Source organism: Rutilus rutilus (assembly GCF_951802725.1).
Source record: "Rutilus rutilus genome assembly, chromosome: 14".
Lineage (NCBI taxonomy): Eukaryota > Metazoa > Chordata > Actinopteri > Cypriniformes > Leuciscidae > Rutilus > Rutilus rutilus.
The window spans coordinates 22,391,069-22,412,161 of NC_140219.1; the positions used below are offsets into that span (position 1 = coordinate 22,391,069).

At 37.6% G+C, this 21,093-nt stretch overlaps 1 protein-coding gene across 3 annotated transcripts in view; it reads right to left on the reverse strand.

Moving 5' to 3' along the window:
- The window catches only part of arap3 (ArfGAP with RhoGAP domain, ankyrin repeat and PH domain 3), a 34,191-nt gene extending 13,846 nt beyond the window's left edge, over nt 1–20,345 (reverse strand). For all 3 annotated transcript variants that reach the window (XM_084430313.1, XM_084430314.1, XM_084430312.1), the window contains exons 1-12: nt 20,168–20,345; nt 7,641–8,677; nt 6,747–6,849; nt 6,605–6,666; nt 4,920–5,138; nt 4,603–4,672; nt 3,562–3,682; nt 2,748–2,932; nt 2,397–2,503; nt 1,290–1,489; nt 859–944; nt 528–710 (exon numbers count right to left, since the gene is read on the reverse strand). In XM_084430313.1, the coding sequence (XP_084286439.1) occupies nt 528–710; nt 859–944; nt 1,290–1,489; nt 2,397–2,503; nt 2,748–2,932; nt 3,562–3,682; nt 4,603–4,672; nt 4,920–5,138; nt 6,605–6,666; nt 6,747–6,849; nt 7,641–8,605 (2,301 nt within the window). In that variant the 5' untranslated portion in view covers nt 8,606–8,677; nt 20,168–20,345. The remainder of the gene's footprint in view (nt 1–527; nt 711–858; nt 945–1,289; nt 1,490–2,396; nt 2,504–2,747; nt 2,933–3,561; nt 3,683–4,602; nt 4,673–4,919; nt 5,139–6,604; nt 6,667–6,746; nt 6,850–7,640; nt 8,678–20,167) is intronic.
- Nucleotides 20,346–21,093: the final 748 nt, after the last annotated feature.

Sequence of the window (21,093 nt, forward strand, 5' to 3'; positions counted from 1 at the left end):
GCAATCAGCGTAAAAGCAGACATAAGGCCGTGATATTAGATATATACTGCTCTAACAAAAAAACACATTTTGAGCAAATAGATCTTTAATAATTTATGCGCATTCATACTCTCCTTTTCTACATTGTAAAATGGCACAAATGAAATAGGTTATAGAAAACATAAACTGGAAATTGTAACGCGTGAGCATGCGAAAAAATCCAGTGCATTTCTTGTGAGCACGCAATAGATTCTCATGAGCACGCAAAAGTTTCTCATCTGCACGTAAGTTTATTGTGCGCACACAAATTTTGTGTCTGTTATTTTTCTGAAGGTCCCTTTAGGGGACTTTTTTATTTGGTTCTGTACTTTTAAAGACTTCTATATATAAATAATCTCTGTTATGATTGGTTAACTTCTTTAAATGTGAAATGAGCAATAACATTAAGTTGTTAAATAGATATTGATATGTCAATACCTCATGAGGAATAAGGAAGAAAATCAATTTTTTTGCACACTTTTTGTGAGTGCAAAGGGTTTATCCTTTACCTTAAGAAGTTCCTCTTGGGTGCTGAAACTGGGATGAGGGTGGCGATATCTGCCTTCTTTGTATTTGTGGGTGATAAACTCTTTCCGCTGTTCTGGGGAGGCATCACAGTCCAGCTCCTCGGTCGCAGGAAGTCTGGCTGCCCAGAATTCATTCGCTCTATCGTTGCCAAGCATTATGAAGAGCTAGAACATATAAACATAATGGTTCATCTCGGCCTTATTTGTGAAATACAGTGTAGTAAACTCACAGTGGATATCATCAGGAATCCTGATAACTGGAATATAAGGATCATTTTCACTGAAAAAAAAAAAAACTCACGACAACCCCTACCTGAACGATCTCATTGCTCCACACACTGGTGTCCAGTTTCAGACTTTGCACTTTCGACACCATTGTGCCAAGACTTCGATGCTGGCCTGCAGGCAGACAGAACAAAAGAGGCACCACATCACTCTCCACGCACCATTCATTCTGTTTGTCCCATAAACACTTCCTGATATGGTGCCTCTGAGCCACATCTATCTGCAGTTTACGGCACGGAGGAACTCGTATGAACTCTTAAATGAGCTTAGAAACTCTTAATACCATCTGTATCAACCAAGACACACTGCACTGCTGTCACCCATGCCGGATAGTCACTATTTGGAAAACTCAGTAATTCAACCGAATTGACTGTGCTTTATAAATTTTAATTATAAATACCATCGAGCTGATAATACACCCAATACACACACCACCACATCAGTCTCACACACACACACCTGCGCAATTCTTGCAGATGACCACACAGAGATTAATGGATGCCCAGTCTGGATTGATGGCTTTGCAGTCTGCACAGATCTTGTTGGACCTGTTGGACCAGATCTTCTCCGCCACCTCATAATCAGATAGTGTTTCTGCTATAGATTCCTGCAGGGCCTCCATCCAGTCCCGCTTCTCTCGCTCCGACTCTGCCGTAAAGCTGCAAGGGTGCACAAAACCCTCTTAATGCTCTGCCTTCATGGATCCTATTAATTGTCTCTAGTCTGGCATAGTTACTTAGTGAGAAAAGACCTCTGAATGACTTCCCTGCTTTAAGTGTGTAGTGAAATTTAACAGATCAAAATTGATTTTATTTCAACTATGTGTGTGTATATATATATATAAATGTGTGCGTGTGTGTGTGTGTCGCTGTTTCCACAAAAATATTGAGCAGAATAACAGTTTTCAACATTGATAATAATAAGAAATGTTTCTTGAGCAGTAAATCAGCCTATTAGAATGATTTCTTTGTCACCGCAGGAATAAATCACATTATAAAATATATTAAAAAAGAAAACAGTTATTTCATATTTTATATATTATTTCACATTATTACTGATTTACTGTATTTCTGAGCAATTGCAGCCTTGGTAACTTGTTTCAAAAACATTTTAAAAAATCTTCGCAACCTTTTGAACATAAGGATTATAAAATAAAAATCATAATCGAAAATTAATTGTGTCATAATATAAATATATATAAATATATATATATAATATTTTATGTATTACATAATAATCTTTATTTTTCTATTTTTCTTAAATATTTGTCTTGTTTTCCAGTAAAAAGAAAGATCTAAATGTCCTTTTAGAGAATCAAAGCTGTGCATGATAATATGACTTGTTTTTAGAGAATACGTTAAGTTTATTTTGCAAACCCCATTAGTTAGCTACTTGATTTTTCTTCTTTTAAACTAAGGGGTAAGAAAAAGAAACTGAATTCAAGATAAATTAAATGGAAAGAGGACAAATCACTGATTAAACAATGTTTTTGCAGTGTTGGAAATGGCATAGGGGTAAACACATATACAAGCTTAACATAAGCATGGCGTGACTTGAACTGTTTACCTGAAGGTTTTATAAGGAGTAATGAGATCAAAGCTCTTGCCCTTCCCATCACGAATTGTAGCACCTCTGGCCTCAATTACAGTAATTCCAATCCCATTTTTAAAGCACTGTAAAACACATATCACAAAGGGTAAGCCTTAATTTAAGAATTAGCAATCAAACCTCCATGATGCAAATCATTTAAAGTTCCTTTTGAATGCATTGTACATTTGCTATAGGAAGTTCAGAACACTTTTAAAACACTCAAACTGATTCACATTGAGAGAAGAAAGAGGTCAAGCAAATCACTGGTACTAAATTCAGAGTAGTATGGCTATAACACAATTAACTATAACATGATTAACTAATCACCTGCTCACTCTTGTACAACCAGATCTGCTCCATTAAAATTGCTGCATAGATCTTTGACTTGGTTCCTTTAAGCTCCAGGAAGCCGCTCTTTTGGCAGTGACTGCCGGGGCCAAACCGTGGGCGGCCAAAAACCAGCTGTTCTTTGACCCGCTCCTGCAACATGCTGCACCATTTGCTCCTCTGGACTACAAGGTGGCATAAAGAAGGATCATAAGGTTTCTTTTGTCCTAGTTAAATTTCAAATAAGCAATAAAACACTTTTCTAAAGACCCATTCCAATTCTATATTATCAGCCATGAAAAAAGATGGTCCCACTGTATATGCGTCTTTAACTACTATGTAGTAAAATTTAAATTAATAATTTGATACAATGCACTTATTATGTGCATACATGTATTTACTTGCATGTAATTACAGCTGTAGTTCATTGATTTAATTAAATCTATAATTACACTATTGAGCCTTCCCTTAAACCACCCATACCACCAAACCTGTCCCTAACTTTACCCATATCACACCTCAATAGTAGTAGTACTATTAGTAGTAGTAGTGTTTTTGCAATACAATATGAACACAAAAAGCACATTGCAAGTACATAGTACACACCGAGTATAAAGTGTGACCAAAAAGATTACAAGAATATTTGCAAACATGTTTTTTTGTAGACTTTAAGCATTTCTGTAGCTCAAGCATAGTGCAACGGCAAGGTAATGGGTTCGATTCCCAGGAAATGCAACAACTGAATACCTTGAATGCATGGTAAGTCGCTAAAAGCGAATGCATAAATGGCAATGTAGAAAAATGCTGCGCTTACCATCATTATCAGCTCGGAACACAAATGTCCTGTGACTTGTCACAATCTCAAATTTATTGTCTTTGGCTACGCGGGCCATCTGTATGGCAGCTAAGGGAATCACTCCTTTGGGATAAACATCCTGGGAGAAAAAGACCAGTTGTGTTAAGAATAACAGTGTACAAACATCTGCAGAAAAACACAATGGAATTTAGGAATGGTTTATATTCTGAAGGTCTTCAGGCAGCGTGAAGTGCTTAAAGGGATCATATATCATGATGAATCAGTTAATTCTACTATGAAATCATGCTGTACTGTAACAGTGGGAACACAAACCATTCTACCCAGCCCAAAAATGATTTATTGAAACTTAACTAACTTGCAAACCTTAAATGATTACAAAGTGTAACAGCTTTTCCCAGACCAGCTGAGCTGAAAGGTTCAACACGCAGGTGAATTTGGTTGTCGATCACCACCATCTATTGTTCTGGCAATTTGCTTTTCATTCAGCTCAATGAATATAGGTTTCGCTCTCGGTGGAAATAGACTATTGGTCATAAATTCATTCAGCTTTCCTGTTCCACGTTTGGTGTAAAAGGGCCTTGACACGTCAACAACATCCATTCAGTGTTGTTCAGCTGTTTAACACACTATTCAATGCTCAGGGTGGAGCAAGCAGTTAAAAACTATATTTGACAGTAAACCTGCAGCACACACATGCAAAAACTGGGTTTACTTCAAAGCAAATCAGAGGGAGGGTGGAAAAACTACACTACTGTTCAAAGTTTGGGGTCAGATGTTTAAGAAATTAACAATTGTATTCACTGAGGAAGCAGTGAAATCAAAAGTGATAGTAAAGACATTTATAATGGAAATAAATGCAGCCTTGGTGCGCATATAAGACTTTAAAAACAGTAGATAATATTATGACTGTTCTGGTGTAAAAACCTTGACATTAAAAGTGGAAAAAGTAAACAAAATACTGAATGATAAATGTATGATATGATCCCTTTAATAATACAATGGAATGATGGCATTGAGTTTGATCACATGCAAACATACCTTTTCACTACCGTAGTACATCAAGTTTTTCCCGTCAAACTTCACATATCGTTTCTGGAACACATAGTTTCTATAACAGAGGAACAAATGTGATGTCAGAGAAAAACAACTACATTACAAAGGTCACATTTCTGAAGTTGTTTAAGGAGGAACTGAATCTAGACACAAGCAGAAGACAGGAACAAACAGCAGGAGACACAACACGTGAAGTGATGACAAACCGGCCAGAGAGGACAGACAGGGAGCAGAAACAGCCATTGAGGAGCGTGCAGGAGACGCAGAGATGAGAGGAGAGCAGCAGCCCCGATGGGGCGTACCCTTGAGGAGAGAGCTTGTCCAGCCAGCCGCTGAGGATAGGTGCCACCCGCTCGGACAGCGAGGTGAAGCTGGCGTAGGGAGAGATGATGTGGTCTTCGTCTGCTTCACTGGAGCAGAGGTTATGAGGGAGGGAGAACGAGTGGGAGCCCGGTGTGGGTTCACCCACAGTGCAGTAGCCTGGAGAATCGAGACGCTTGAGCCACGAGTGATTGTTCTGCCTGTGGGAGGAGGAGGAGGAGGAGGTTTAAAATATATACTGCACAGTAATATTACTATACAAAAAAAACAACAAAAACAATTAAACAGCTTCATGTTCAAGTAAAAATATGCAACCATCCCCTAAAAAAAGCTAAATAATGAACAAATAAAAACAAAAATAAAAAAATTAACAACAATAATAATATCAATAATAATACCAGTTATAAAAAATCTTTCAAATTAATATTATATTTTCCCAGAAGAAACCATTTAAAAAATGTCCATTAATATACTTTCTGAATAAGAGCATTGCCTAATATAATTTAAAGCAGGACATACCAATAAAATCTACTTTGTAGTCAAGGAAGACTTACAAAAACCACATAAAGGCAAATAAAGGTGCTTTCAACAATACATGAGTAAGTCTTGAGTGACCAACTCGACATCTTGTATATACACAGTCTAGTCAGTTCTATTGTCAAAAAGAAAATAATGGTGAGGTCTTTCATTTATAACTGGATTCACTTCATATAATAATTTGTTATGGACACATTCGTCCCATTTGCCACTTTTTGGAAATATACAAACTCAGTATGGGTTTAACATAAGATCTGTCATTCTCAGTTAAAAGGCTTCCTTATCAGCTTTATCTGCCAGTTCATTCCCAGCCAGTTCCGTACCAGGTATCCATATACCAAAAAGTTTTTGTCCGATCACTACTTCTGAAGATACATGAATGTCTTATATTTTTTCTTCTTGTTCAGAGCATGATATAATATAATATAATATAATATAATATAATATAATATAATATAATATAATATAATATAATATAATATAATATAATATAATATAATATAATATAATATAATATAATATAATATAATATAATATAATATAATTATTGTTGTTGTTGAGAAAAATAAACTTAGTTCAAGATTCATTTTCAAAAAAACATTAATTTCTATAAATAACTATTATTATTATATTTTTTTTATAGTCTGTTCCTCAAACATACAGTAGCTATCATATATTATATTTAGAAGATTTAGAGTATAGCACGAGTCATATAAACACCTTTTATGCTATATTTTTTTTTTCATATGGTAATATGGGGACTTGACAGCATCCTTCCCCATTTTCATTTTATAGACTGCTCTGTTTGCGTTTCCTGGAAGAAAGTAGCCTAAGTTCTAGGGTTTTTAACATGAGGATGAGTAAATGACGACAGAATTTTCATTTTCGGGTGAACTGTTTCTTTTTAAGGCATCAACATGACTTAAAGGGATACTCCACCCAAAATTTTTTTTAATTCTCTCATCATTTACTCACTTTCATGCCGTCCCAGATGAGATGTATATGACTTTCTTTAGATAAACACAATCTAGAATTATTAGCTGGATATTACACTGTGGAGATACCAAACATTAAGCTGACTTTTGCGGAAACAGTCAATTTAAACTTTCATGGAAATAATTGGACTTACCCATGATCTCTTGTTTTATCCTCTTTATTTGTAGTCTTTTCCTCAATTTTGGTCCTGTCAACCTAAACATATTTAACCATAAATAAAACACACCTATTTGAGTACATAAAGTAAAAATTCACTCTAAAATAAAGTCTCTCACCTCTGAATGTTGATATTGTCGCTTGCTGTGGAAGACAGTTTCACAGTACGGGTTGATCATTTCATCTTCGTCCTCAGCAGATGCTGTGGACTTTTCTAAAGTGCTATAGAAGGAGAAAGTTAGTTAATTGTGGAGGGATAGTCATAAGAATCAAAATGGTATCAATCAAAAAATAATCTTTGAAATTAAATGGTATGGCATGCTGGTATGCTCAGCAAAAACAATAGGGACTTTAACACCAGGTAGTTCTAGGAACTTAGTTCTAGGAACAAGCCACCAGGGTGGTTCCCCAAAAACGAATGGTTCCCTTAGGAACATTTTCCTGGTTGCATTCGCACCACCAGAAGGAACTCTGTTTAACAGTCCTGTCTAATACGTTCTTAGGTAGACCTGTTATACAAAGAAAGACAGTATATGAAAAGTTATTAGCGTATGCTGTGTGGTTGACGTCCAGTGTTTTTAGCTGAGCAGAAATACATCATGTTTGGCTTGGTCCCCTCAAAGTTGCGTTGGATTTTCTCCTCAGCGTAAAGGTTAAGAGGCCCATCTATCACTGTTTTCCATGTTCGTAGAGTTAGTTTGTGGAGTAAATATATAGGCTATAATTTGTGCATTTACACCTTTTTTTTTTTTTTTAAATGGCGGGTGCTGGTGTTTCACGTGCGTTCAGCCAATCAGCGTACACTAACGTCATGGATAGTTCCTATAGTGCTGGTTTAGACCCTACACTGAAGTGGGAGCTAAATTAGTTCCTCCAAAAGGAGTTCCTAGAACTAAAATCGTTCCTAGTTCCTGCGGTGCGAACACGCCAAAATCCAGGTTCTAGGAACTATGAAAAGGTTCCTCTGGTGCGAAAGCCCCTAATGTCATTTCAATGAAGACTTAACAGTTTACCTTTGATTTTCAGTGGACGGGCTGACCTCCTGGCGCGGAGGGGGAACGGGTAAAGAGCGCCTCCAAAACAAACGTGGAGTGCTTGGTAAAGTGCCACAGTAGATTTCATTAGAGACCATCTCTAGCCCTGAGCAGGGAGGACTTGGAGGTGAACCAGGTGTGTTGGTGAAGGTAGAGCACTGATAACTAGAGGGGGAGTCAGGTGGGGTGCAGAGGGGTGGGGTGCTGAGACGCTCCTGGTCCGACATTTTCCTGAATGTGGATGGGGGAATTCCTCGATTTAACCTAGGGGGCACTGGAGGTAACGGTCCACCAGTCTCTGGGGTTGAAGTGGTATTACTCAAACCTGGTTCACAATGGACGTTTTTTGATTCAGTAAATGTTTCAACAGTGTCTGTACTGGACGCAGTAGAGGATGAATCTTCTGCAACTATTACAAGCGGGTCCTGAGATGACTTTCGGCGAGGTTGCGCTTCATGTTGTGTTGGTAAAGAAAATTTATCTGCTCTTAGTTTGTGGAAGACAGTTCTTGGTTTTGGTACCGGCTTTACAACACTGGTGCTACGCTCGGAGAATGAGCGCTTCACTTGTGCACAAAGATTCGGGGCAGAGCTGTTACGCAAGGTTTCTAAAGAGGTGCCAGTATGTCTTGAAGGAGAAAGAGGCTCCACATTGACAGGGGTCACCTCGTGAATAGCGGATTCTGAATTACAGCGATCTAGCAAGAGCTCTTTCCTTTGATCTTGACAGATCAGCTGAATGTGCTCGACCAGTTTGAGGATACGCTTCCTGTGGCCGGTGGCAGTGACTCCCACCCTGTTCAGAGCGAAATTGTCCACATGACAGAAGTCTCGGGCGAGGAGAAAGCCTGCCTGACGGAAGTGGTCCAGATACCTCTCGAGGTGGATGGAAGCCAACAGGTCCTCTGCATCTGAGCATGGACCGATTGTTGCCATAGTGTGCATGGGTGCTGTTTAGGCTGCATGCAAAACAGCAGCAATTCCAGCCAAGAGCAGCAGACGACACCAGTCCTTCATCTGAGAAAACAAGCAAAGAAAATAGGTTAATGGAAGGTGGATCAAATTCTCTGTGGATTAAAGAAGCATTTTTCCGTGTAGTAAATTCTAGGAGTGTAACGAAACCCTCATGTCACGATTCGATACATATCACGATACTGAACTCACAATACGATATTGCGATACTCCAAGACACGTAGTACGGTGTACATTTTAGGACATCCTCAGACATATGAAGACAAGGCTTCATGCCTCAGACTAAAAGGCTTCAGTCATTGGACAAAACGGCATCACGCCTCAGACTAAAAGGCTTTAGGTCTCAGGAAAAACAATGTCAGGTGTCAGGTCTCGTACAATTAGGCATCAGACGAAACAGCCTCAGACAAAAAGGCATCAGACATAAAGGCATCGGACGAAACGGCATCAGACATAAAGGCATCGGGCGAAACGGACTTGGACTAAAAGGCATCAGCCATAAAGGCTTCGGATGAAACGGACTCGGACTAAAAGGCATCAGCCATAAAGGCTTCGGATGAAACGGACTCGGACTAAAAGGCATCAGCCATAAAGGCTTCGGATGAAACGGACTCGGACTAAAAGGCATCAGCCATAAAGGCATCGGGCGAAACGGAGTTGTTTGGAGTTTGGAGGTTCGCACTGCCCCGCCCCATGTGACATCACATGTACGCGGTTCATAGCTCGAAAGAATGCTTTAGGCTACTTCACGATAGTTTGCCAACATACAAGCTAGCTAGTTGAAATATGTCATCTAACTTTTTAAACGTGCAAATAAAACTCGCAAAATGCATGTTCTCTTCTGCATATAGCGTAATTAGTGTAACATTTCATTAAAGCATATATATATATATATATACTGGTATACTGGTTTACTGGTAACACACATATATATATATATATATATATATATATATATGTGATGTCACATGGGGCGGGGCAATGCGAACCTCCAAACTCCACCTGATTTCCGTTTTCGCCGATGCCTTTATGGCTGATGCCTTTTTGTCTGAGGCTGTTTCGTCTGATGCCTAATTGTACGAGACCTGACACCTGACATTTTTTTTCCTGAGACCTGAAGCTTTTCAGTCTGAGGCGCGATGCCGTTTTGTCCAATGACTGAAGCCTTATAGTCTGAGGCATGATGCCTTGTCTTCATATGTCTGAGGTCTGAGGATGTCCTAAAATGTACACCGTACTACATGGTAAAAGGTTAACAAAAAAAAATATGTACTGTTGATTAAAATGCTACATTTTGTTTTACATTGGGGGTGGAAATGAATAGGCGTGGACTTGGTGCTGGTAACCCACGCACAGGACAATGGTGACACCAGAATAAATATATTCATGATTCTGAGGCTGAAAGTTATTTTAGACGAATATGCTTGCACTCTTTCACTGGCTAGATATATTTAAAATAATGTAGGCCACTTTTTACTGGTAACAAAAGACATTTGGTATTATCAGGACCCACAAATATTCCCCCACAGCATTATATTACATTATATATAGTAGTTTAATGTAGTACTGACACTAAAGCGTTACATTTTTTCCCAAAAAAAAATTGGGGGGGGGGACGGGTGGCGGTGACCTATACACAATACAGATTCTCACTCTCCAACATACATATTGTTGCATTTTTGTATTGCGATATATTGTGACACGATATATTGTTACACCCCTAGTAAATTACTAATATGTAAAATACATTAAATATATTATTATTATTATTATTATTATTATAATACTAGCATTGTGCCTACATGCAAAGACAACCGGTAATTTATATCTTACAAAACTAAATGTGTAATGTCCACCTCTAAATTTGATGAACAAAAGACATGGCTGATAGTTGCAGGGAGGTTAATGGTCTTTTATGACAAAAAGCATTTTTCAGCGGGCTGAGACTGAATCACCCAGACATTTCCAGATGAGGACATGACCCTGCTCATAGACTCTTAAAACCACTGCGTTGGAACAAAAAAGTCAGTGACTGAATAAAAACAAATCTTTGTACCATGATTTGAAAATGAGCATTCATAGTCGAAACACATGGGAATATCAGGATAAGCTGTAACAGAGCGTATGCAAGGAAAGACAATGCAGTCATATTTCTTAGAACTATTTTAAGAAGCCTCCATTCATTGAGGGAAAGCTGTTGAACATTGTGGGAACTAGCAACAGTCGAGAAAACAGACTCCACCAGGGTGGGCCTGGGAGAAAATCCACATGGGTGGGGCAAAGCTTGTTCAGCAGGGATGGCATAACTTCGGGAGTGAGACTGAGAGAACGCTTTCTGTAAACATTTCTGACTGTGTCCTATGGAGAGATAGCACTTGAGAACAGTGGCCTACGAGGAATCTCAAGGCTACGAGTGGCATACGGCCAAACCCAGGGACAGAGAGCTGCTACATTTCGTGACCTTGAAAAAGGGGCGGAGCCTGATTGGTGGGTGTGATGATTGGATAAGCTGTCATCACAGGGTGTACAAATCCACAAAGGATTCACACTGTTCTCTCTCAAGGACATCTCAATAGGAGGTACTTTTGAGCATGTACGGTGCCACTTTCTATTTTGGCAGAGATGAATCAATCAATCACTCCACCGCAATTATAAAACACAATAAAAGTCAGAAACGTGTTAAAAAGCCTTGATAATGTCAACAGGGTCTGTTTCACTCAACAAAACTGAGTCTGAGTAGAAAAGCAGACGTTAGAAGGCTGTTAAAAAAGGTTGATGAGTCATATCCTCGTCTTCCTTTGTCTGGACTCTGGATGCTAACCTTTGGCTCGGGCACTCTGATTCACCGGATCCCATGGTGAGGGGGGAGGCAGGAAGCTTGTGAGGAGGACTGATAAAGTGTGACCCGAGGAAAGGAGAGAAATGGGTCTGGGTGTTTTCTTTTTCCTCTAGCAGCGATGCAGAAAAACTCCCTTCAGCAAGACTGTCATCATAGAGCCAACCAGTGACAAAACATCTGCAATTAATTCAGCCCAAATCCCTTAATCTACAGACTCCACTAAAATTTCAGTCCTAACTATGCTGTCTGTTATTGTTCTTGTAAATGTTTAAATTTATACTTAAAGTTTGTAACCAGCAGTGATGTCATTGCAATATTTGCCTATTGAGTTGCAGGTCTGCTCTCTTTCATCTATTTACTGAATTATGATATGAAAAAAAGACATATTGTTGAGTGTCACGAAAGTGGCTGTTATTTACATTACCATTCAAAAGTGATCAGTAAGATTGATTTGAATCAGCAAGAATGCATTCAATTGATCAACAGTTAGATTAAACATTTGTAATGTTACAAAAGTTAAAAAAATTATATCGCTGTTTCCACAAATTAAGCGGTTTTCAACATTAATAATAAGAAATGTTTCTTGAGCATCAAAGCAGCATATTAGACTGATTTATGAAGGATCATGTGACACTTAAGACTAGATTAATGCTGAAGATTTAGCTTTGCCATCACAGGAATAAATTACATTTTAGAAAACGATTAATTTAAATTGTAATAGTATTTCTAACTTTTGAACAGTAGCATACAGACAACCAACTATTTTGGTCCCTTGCAAGCAGTGGCATTTCCTTCATTTCCTTTTGGATTTGCTGCACTTAATGCAGCGCACATGGTTCAAAATTAATACCGACTGACTATAAATGCAACAAACACCTACCCATTTTACAGCAGCATTTCTCTACCCCTACACAAAAAAGCTGTACTTTTCACAAATTTTTTGAGTGTAATTACACAACCACATTAGGCCTATATATTACGCCACATATCGAGTTGATGTGCAGGTTCCTAGTGTTCGATTTATCTTGCAACCGCATGTACTACAGTTGTGCGGTTAAGACAGGGACTATTTTGCAAGGGAAAATAAAGTCACGAAAGGTCAAAACCACAATCTCTATCTTAACAGCACAGCACACAGTGCAATGCATAAGACAATAAATTTGTTACTCAAAAGACAGCACAGAAAACGTCCATCTGTTTATTATTGGTTTAACTAGTAATATTATTGCTTAGCTTAATAATATTAAAGGGATAGTTCACCCAAAAATGAAAATTCAGTCATCACTTATTCACCCTCAAGTTGTTCCAAACCTGTATGAGTTTTAGGGATGTGACGGTGAGGAAATTTTCCCACCGGGTAATCGGGTGTGACAACACCGGTAATACCGGTATCACAGAGGGGGTTTGGGACATTGGAATTTTTCCCTCTTTTCCAACTCACTTTTAAAGGCACACTATGCAGTTTCCGTTTTTCTCCAACAGCGCCCCCTAGAGTCACTGTGGAGTACTTGTATTTAACGTTACCATCGTAAATACCACACAGAACCGTCGTTTTCTTTTCCTTGACTCTTCCGACCTTGCTTTCTTCGTTTTCTTCGTTGATTCTGCCATGATTCACATCTGAAATGTGTGCTAGTGTCTTCCATAGAGGCTGCTTCATATGTTGTTGATGTATGTGACGTCGTGCCGTAAAGCAAGTCGCGATTTTTGCGAAATTTGACGGGTTGCCACCTCTCAAACTTGCATTGCTGGTTTTTTGTTTTTAAATATCTTCTTTTGTATTCAACATAGGGCTGGGCGATATGGCAAAAAAAAAAAAATATCACGCTAATTTTGTTTTATATCAGTCGATATCGATCATTATCACGATAAAAGTCAAATCTTTATTTCTTTCAAGTTTAAAGGCAGATTTTTGCTCCTAAGTGAAAGTTGTAGAAACAAGAGCGTTAATTGTGGTTTAAAACTACTCTTTATTGTCAGAACATATCATGACAAACACTTGCCAAACAGGTGAACATTTCACAAATCTGAGGTAAACATTCAAACATTTGTCATTTTTCCATAACAAAATATCTTTACTGGACAATTAATTTCTTAGTTTCTGCATGTGCTAATTTTTATTTGGTAAAATGTAATATTCTGACTGTTTGAGTTTTATTAAACTTAACCATTGGTCATCCAGTATCATGCATTTAGATCATGATAACCTCACTATCATGGCAAAATGTAACTTTATGGTTTCTCTGGTATTTGTATAAAAAAACAGTAGCCTAAATACATTATTAAATACTGTAATTATATTCCATCAGTCCTTTAATACATCGTCTACATTAATAATATAATACAATTCAATATGTATATCCCACTTTCGGTGCAGTTAATATTACTAGGCTAACGTTACAGTAAATCCATGGTAAATGATGGGAATTTGTAGACGGAAAAGCCTTCTGCGCACAGTGTTACTCCTGTTTGTCAGCGCTGTTTCATTTGCCTTTAAACTGGTTTAAATCACTGAGACATTGTGTTCTTCGTTGAATTCAAGCGCTTCTCACTGGATCTCGTGACCGAGAGTCATCAGAGTAAACGCATCGGCCCTAGTGAGCTCGGGCTGCGCTGTCGTTTGGACTTTGAGCCGAGCGGATAAATGGTCCGTGTGGCGCGCGGTTCAAATGAGTTTCGTTCCGCTTTTGGCGCATAAACATTATCGAACATTTATCGAACTCTTGATATCGTTTTATCGAGAAAAATTATATCGCGATAATTATCGTTATCGTTTTATCGCCCAGCCCTAATTCAACAGAAGAAAGAAACTCATACAGTTTTGGAACAACTTGAGGGTGAGTAAATGATGACAGAATTCAGACAAACATGAATGATACCTCAAAACATGCTTGTTGAGGAAAGGTATGCCATTACTTTTTGATTTACGGGTACAGAGCAACCAGACTGCCATTACTTACAGACTTACAGTTTTTGTCTAATTGACAATTAAATGGTCAAAAAAAAAAAAAAAAAAAAACATTCTATAGGCTTTGAAGATTCAGGAGCGGTCAAATATAATTTTTTAACTTATGCCAGTAAGTAACCATCCCAAAACACCCTACAGCCTTATAAGAAAACACTGTCATGGACTCAGAGGAATGATGCACTATAAACGGGGTGGTGTTTGTCTAATGACCGCATTCCCTGCACGCTGTGACCTGAGGATGCCGGGGGAAGGGTCGCTTGCAGACAAGATTGAGATGGTTTCGGGCAGGCCTGTTCTCGTAGATGAAGGTCTAGAGATGGTAAGGCAACCAGCAGGACACCATAACCATCTCACTCCAGAAGCACCGTATCTGTCTCTTCAAATCATCCTCCAAATTTAGACTGAGCCAGTAAACAAAGCAAGATGGCCACCATCTCAATCAACAATCAACATGTATTTTGCTGGGAAAACTGTGCCCCTGCTCTGCTCTGTCCACCCTGCCCTAACCATATTTATCTTAATGGCCGATCTGGGTTTTCTCTGAACTACTGAATACACAGGATACAGCTGTCCCTCAAACAAAACCCTCCTCCTCTCCCACTCTAGAGGAAAAAAAGAGAATGTGCATGATACAAAGAGGAGATTATCGCAGCCATCTGAAACCATGAGAAGGTTCAACGTGATCTCACGAGCAGTCACATGTAATGTACGTATGGTAAAAACAAACTATGTAAATTTGCATTAACACTAAAACGTACAAAATTGATATTGGCAAACTAAAACGTAAATTATTTATGTATGAACAACTTCACAGATGTACAAATATGTACGAATACTTATTTAATCAAATTCACGGAATTAAAGGGATAGTTCACCCAAAAATGAAAATTCTTTCATTAATTACCCTCATGTCGTTCCAAACCCGTAAGATTTTCGTCAAAGATATTGTTGATGAAATCTGAGAACTTTCAGTCCCGTTCATCATATAAAGTGATTGAGTCTCCTCAGAAAACTTTGGACTAAACCGCTCAATTCACAATGGATTCGTTTTTCAATCCCTTTATGAAGTTTTTGAAGTGTCAAAGTGGTAGTTGTGTAGCTGTCAATGGAGGGACAGAAAGCTTTCAGATTTCATGAAAAAAATCGTCATTTGTGTTCCAAAGATGAACGAAAGCCTTGAACAACATGAGGGTGAGTAGCCTAATTAATGACAGAATTTTCATTTTTGGGTGAACTATCCCTTTAATCGTTTAAAGTGACTGTTGAAAAATGTGTCTTTCATTGAATCATTCATTCAAGAGATTTGTTCAAAGTGTCTGATTCATCCAGTAATGAAACAAGTGACGTCTTCATGAGTGAGCCATTCAAACAGATTTTTTAAATAATTAATTAAAATTAATTACAAATATACTGAATTGAATACATTTTGTCAAAACCTCTAGTAAATTACATGTTATTTTGTTTAATTGTCTGTTCAGAATTGTGGGAGAAAAAAAATATATAAAAAAAGTGATTCTCAAATTATCCAGAATCGTGTAGCTCTAGTGAGCTCTAGGCTCATTGGCCCTCGCCTGCTTTGGACTTGTCCCAAATGGCTCCCAAAACACTCACAGTCTTCCTGCGAGTCTGCACTTTCATGATGTAGGCTAATGCTGTTTTGACTGTCGGGAAGAACACCCTTCTGAAACCTAATGGGACACCCTATGTTCTCGAGGACTTCACGATCATGCGGTGGCCATTGTAAGTCCACAAGATCGTAAGTGCATTTGAACTGTGCCATTTGGGACAGGGCCTTTGTCATCGATTGCGACATACTGTGTTTTGGGTGATATGCATTTCAATGAGTTGTGCGTGTCTTCACACAGAGGATCGGGATAAGATATTCAAGGATTAACAACTTAAAGAGAACGTTGAGAATGCAACACATTGTCGTTTGGACTGCTTTGGTACTGCCGTTTACATGTTTGCAATAAATAAAATGAACGTAAATCACTTGTCTGTATGTTTTTTATATACCGGTACTGTATATTTTTTAAGAAACTGTTAGGGTTAGGTTTAGAGGAGTGGGATTAAGGGCTCAAAATATTTATTTCACAGTATTCTGTTACTAAATATGTCATGTACATTTTTCTGCCCGTTACTTTTTTATACTCTCTATAAAGGTGGTTATGTTTAGGTTTGGGTGTAGGGTTAAGGGATCTAAAATATGATCTATAAAATGGTAAAAATTGCAATACAATTATATTTATGATTTAAAGATTTTTAAAATATGTTATGTTTTTATACCTGTAAAAAACTTAATCATGTTTAAGTTTTGGATTTTGTCAATACATCTAGCCTATATTGTACATTTCAGCATCAATCCAAATATACAAAAGTGTAGGGGTTTTGTGTCTGTAAAAGTTGCGTGCTACTAATATATAAACAATGAGACCAGACTGGTCTCCATGAAAAGAAACTGGTTTGAATGAGGCAGAACACCTAAAACCAATAAAGAACTTTCACAGAATCTACAGACTGTGTCCTTGACAAGCTCATCTGATTTTTTAAACCATCAAAATAAATTAACCATTTTTTACAGACATCAAATTGCTAGACACGAAAGCTACTAACAGAATAAGATTGTGTTTCATGGTCACCAAAGCAACAAACACATTGAGTTTATGCAATAAAAGAGCCACTCATACACATTTCCTGTACTCTTTCAGAATAGTATTACCAAATGAAGCCAGTGATGATGCATGTTTTCTTGTAATGAAGGCAGTAAACGACTTGCGCTAGTATTTTAACGTACAGTCACTGTAAATGGCATAAACATTACCACACACTTTTCGTTCACAACTGTTCCTTTGTTGCATTTCAGATTAAAATGTTAACATGGTGTTAAAAAGGACACCAATTGGACATATACACACTTTATCAATATCAATACTTAAGAGTGTGATACTTTCTGTGATACTCCATTTTTAAGAGTTAGTCATTGATGACATAATATAAAGTTTTGGGGTGAACTAACCCTTTAAGCTGTCTTAAGCTGGTATTTCTGCAACCTAGATTTTTCATGTCTGCAGACATTTTGGCAGGTCTCCCAAAAATCAAGTAACTCGGGAAAAACATGCATTTCATTTTGAATTACTTATGTTTTTCATGCATGTCTTCCCATTTTTATTTATGCACAAGTCCTACTGATACCAACGGTGATGGCAACTCATGTACGCCCTGTTTGGGAACAATTTAACTCTGTGTTTCAATTCCACCCACTCGATTCATAGGAAGTTTATTTGAAAAAAAACACTCTCTCAAACCAGAATGGAATGGAATGGACTAGTTCTCCAGAACTTAATGGAAGGGGAAATATTTATCTGACAGAATGAGCCCTGGATGATCTTGGTTTGCTATTTGAACAGCAATCTTTATCAGCAGAAAATTAATATTTGCACTTCAAATGTTTCATAGTCTCCACAGATTCAATCCACTTTGGAGATTTTGTACATCTAGGCAATACATGCAACAGGAAGTGCAGACATTCACAAATAAATCAAATAAAGCCTCGTCTCATGAGAGTGTTTTTTTTTTAATCATTATTATAATTTCGCATAATCGTTTGTTGTTGTTTTTATTTTCATTAATGAAAAAACATGCTTCAAGACCCATTGATTGCATTGCTCTGTTATGATGGAGCCAAACGAGAAAAACATATTTCCCTCTCATATCCTACTCAAACATCCCTGGGCTTCCAGAACGAACAATTAGTGGAAGCTGTAGAGTCAAAAGCAATTTGTGAAACGCAGGAATCAAGGAGGCTTTTGGGATGCAGTGTGCTGGGGGGGTGTGTATAAATAACAGTGAAGCACTATTGTGTGACACAATACGTCATTGTTCACAACTGGTGGAGGCCGCGTAGCTGAGATGACAGAACACACTTGTGTTTTAATATGCCGGACCTCTGCTCAAACACATATTCAGATCTCAGTTCCCTAACTGCATTGAAACCACACTGCTGCTAGATAACCTTCACTTTCACATTTAAGTCCTATCAGATCATTTAATGCCCAATGAAAATGGAGAGAACTAACAAATATACAAATATTGTAGCAGCCAATGCATGTATAAAGTAGCCTACATCAAAACGCAAGCAAAAGCATTCACTACAATCTTCCTCTCTATTTAAAATTTGTTTGTTTTATGTAACTGTTTATTTTATTTATTTATTGTATTTCTATAAAGTCAGTGCCTTTATATTGAGCATATTTGACATTTATTTGTGCAATGTGTTGATAGAAAGATGGATGTTGTGATATTATATTATATTATATTATAAAGAATTCTGAAAAATGTATCACAGTTTTCATAAAAAAAAATATTAAGCAGCACTTGTTTTCAACATTGATAATAATTACAAATGTTTCTTGAGCAGCAAATCAACAAACTATAGAATGATTTCTGAAGGATCGTGTGACACTAAAGACTGGAGTAATTACAGGAGTAAATTACATTTTAAAATATATTCAAAGAATACTGTTATATTAAATTGTAATATCATTTCACAATATTACTGTTTTTATTCTATTTAGGATTGGTAAACATAAGACACTTCTTTCAAAAATCAATAAAAAAAGAAAAATGTACCAACCACAAACTTTTGAATGTTATATTATATTATATTATATTATATTATATTATATTATATTATACAGCTTAGCACGTTTTTTCTGTTATTATAACCCTAAAAAAATTTTTTTAATTAATCAGATGAACTATTTCAATTACAATCATACAAAATAACATCACTGATTAGATTGTACGCTTGAAATAAAAAATCTAGAACCTTTTCCACAGGTCAAATCTCTGCCAGATTTGAATATATTTCCCATCCTCCAAGTGTCATGAAGAGCACCGAGGGAAATACAGGTCAGATTATGCAACAAGAGATTTATCACAATTAATACACTCGTCCATGTTGTGAGAACTTAATCTGCATTTGGGAATCTGCTCAGACATAGGCATATGGCATATCCAGGGGTACAAGAACAATTTCAAAGGTACACACTTGTACTTTAAAAGTAACGATTTCTCCCAAAAAGTGGGGTGTGCGCGTAGAGTTTCTCGACATCAGGCATACACTTGCTGGATGAACATGCTTTCTGCAGAGGCCTTCAAAATGGCATGTTATTCTTGCAAATTCCCTGAAGACTCCCACAGTTGTTGTGTCTGTAAGGAACTGGCAAATTAGCTCTGAGTGTTTCTAATTCAGTTTAAACTTAACTGTGCCATTCAGCGAGTGTAAAGCCTCTGGGTATCGGATTCCTCAGTGAGCAACACCCTATAGAAAGAATCTTTCGCTACACTGCAATACACGAGGATTGAATGCAGTGCTGATCCTGACATGAGAATCAATGGAATTCCATCGGAACAGTCAACACTCTGCTGGGTAACGTTAATAGTTAAACTCACGACCTTAACAAAAAAAAAAAAAAAACCTTTACTTTACAGCCCGTTCACCTTCTTTACAAGGTCTGGGATGATTTCAGACCACAAAGAGATTTGTACTATGAAAAACGAGTAGTAAATAAAGTTGTATAATAAACGCTCATTAAATGTTAGAAGATCTTACTGTACACACACTGTACACACTGGGCAGCCTTCAGATATTAATAAAACTGCCTGCTCTCTGACAGCTTGTTAGATGTTGTCAAATATTAGTTTGAATGTAAAAGGATTACCTTACCTTAATTAGATGGCGTTACATATTCCGCGACATCGCGTTGTGTTGATGCGGAGCGTTTAAACTCCAGTAATGTGAGAAGTGCTGGAGAAAGTTTGAGTGTTGAGCTGCTGATAGTTGTGTTTGTTATGCCGGAGATTCAGCGCACGCACAGCGCTGCTGCTGAGAACCAACTCTGAGCTCTTAAAGGGACAGCGACGCCGGTTGTTTATATTCTTCACTTAAGTTATATCGCTGGCAAGGCCACACAAATCTAATTAGGCCTATCACAGTTTAAAAAATACACAATTAACCACGTAAAGAATGGTGAAGTTGTTATTCCATCTACAATAAAGAATTAGCCTACGCGTTAATGGAGAAATGATGTGTAAACAGCTATAAAACATTTTCCATTTTCCCTCAGGAATTTCCTGTGGCTTTTTTAGAATGGCGGTTAATGATTTACGAGTAAAATAAGGTTTGTGGTTTGCATTAGCCTATGCGAAGAGACGTTCACGTGTGTGATATTAACTGCACACAGGAATTAATCAAACCAGTTAAAAATAAAGACTACAACTACCACAAGGACGGACGAATCGTCAACAATTGTAGTCCTTAAGGCTAATTAGCTGTCTAGTTTGACCTAGCCTACAAATCATCACAATTATTGACAGTTTTAGCTAAAATCGGCAACATTGTCAACATTAAAGGGGTGGTATAATGCCCTTTTCACAAGATGTAAAATAAGTCTTTGATGTCCCCAGAGTGTGTATGTGAATTTTTAGCTTAAAATACCCCACAGATATTTTTATATAGCATGTTAAGGTTGTCCCTTTTTGAGGGTGAGAAAAAACTCTTTTTTTTTGTCTTTTTTTTTTTTGTCTGTCTCTTTAAATGCAAATGAGCTGCTGCTCCCAGCACAGGGGGCAGAGCTACAACAGCTTGTGTCC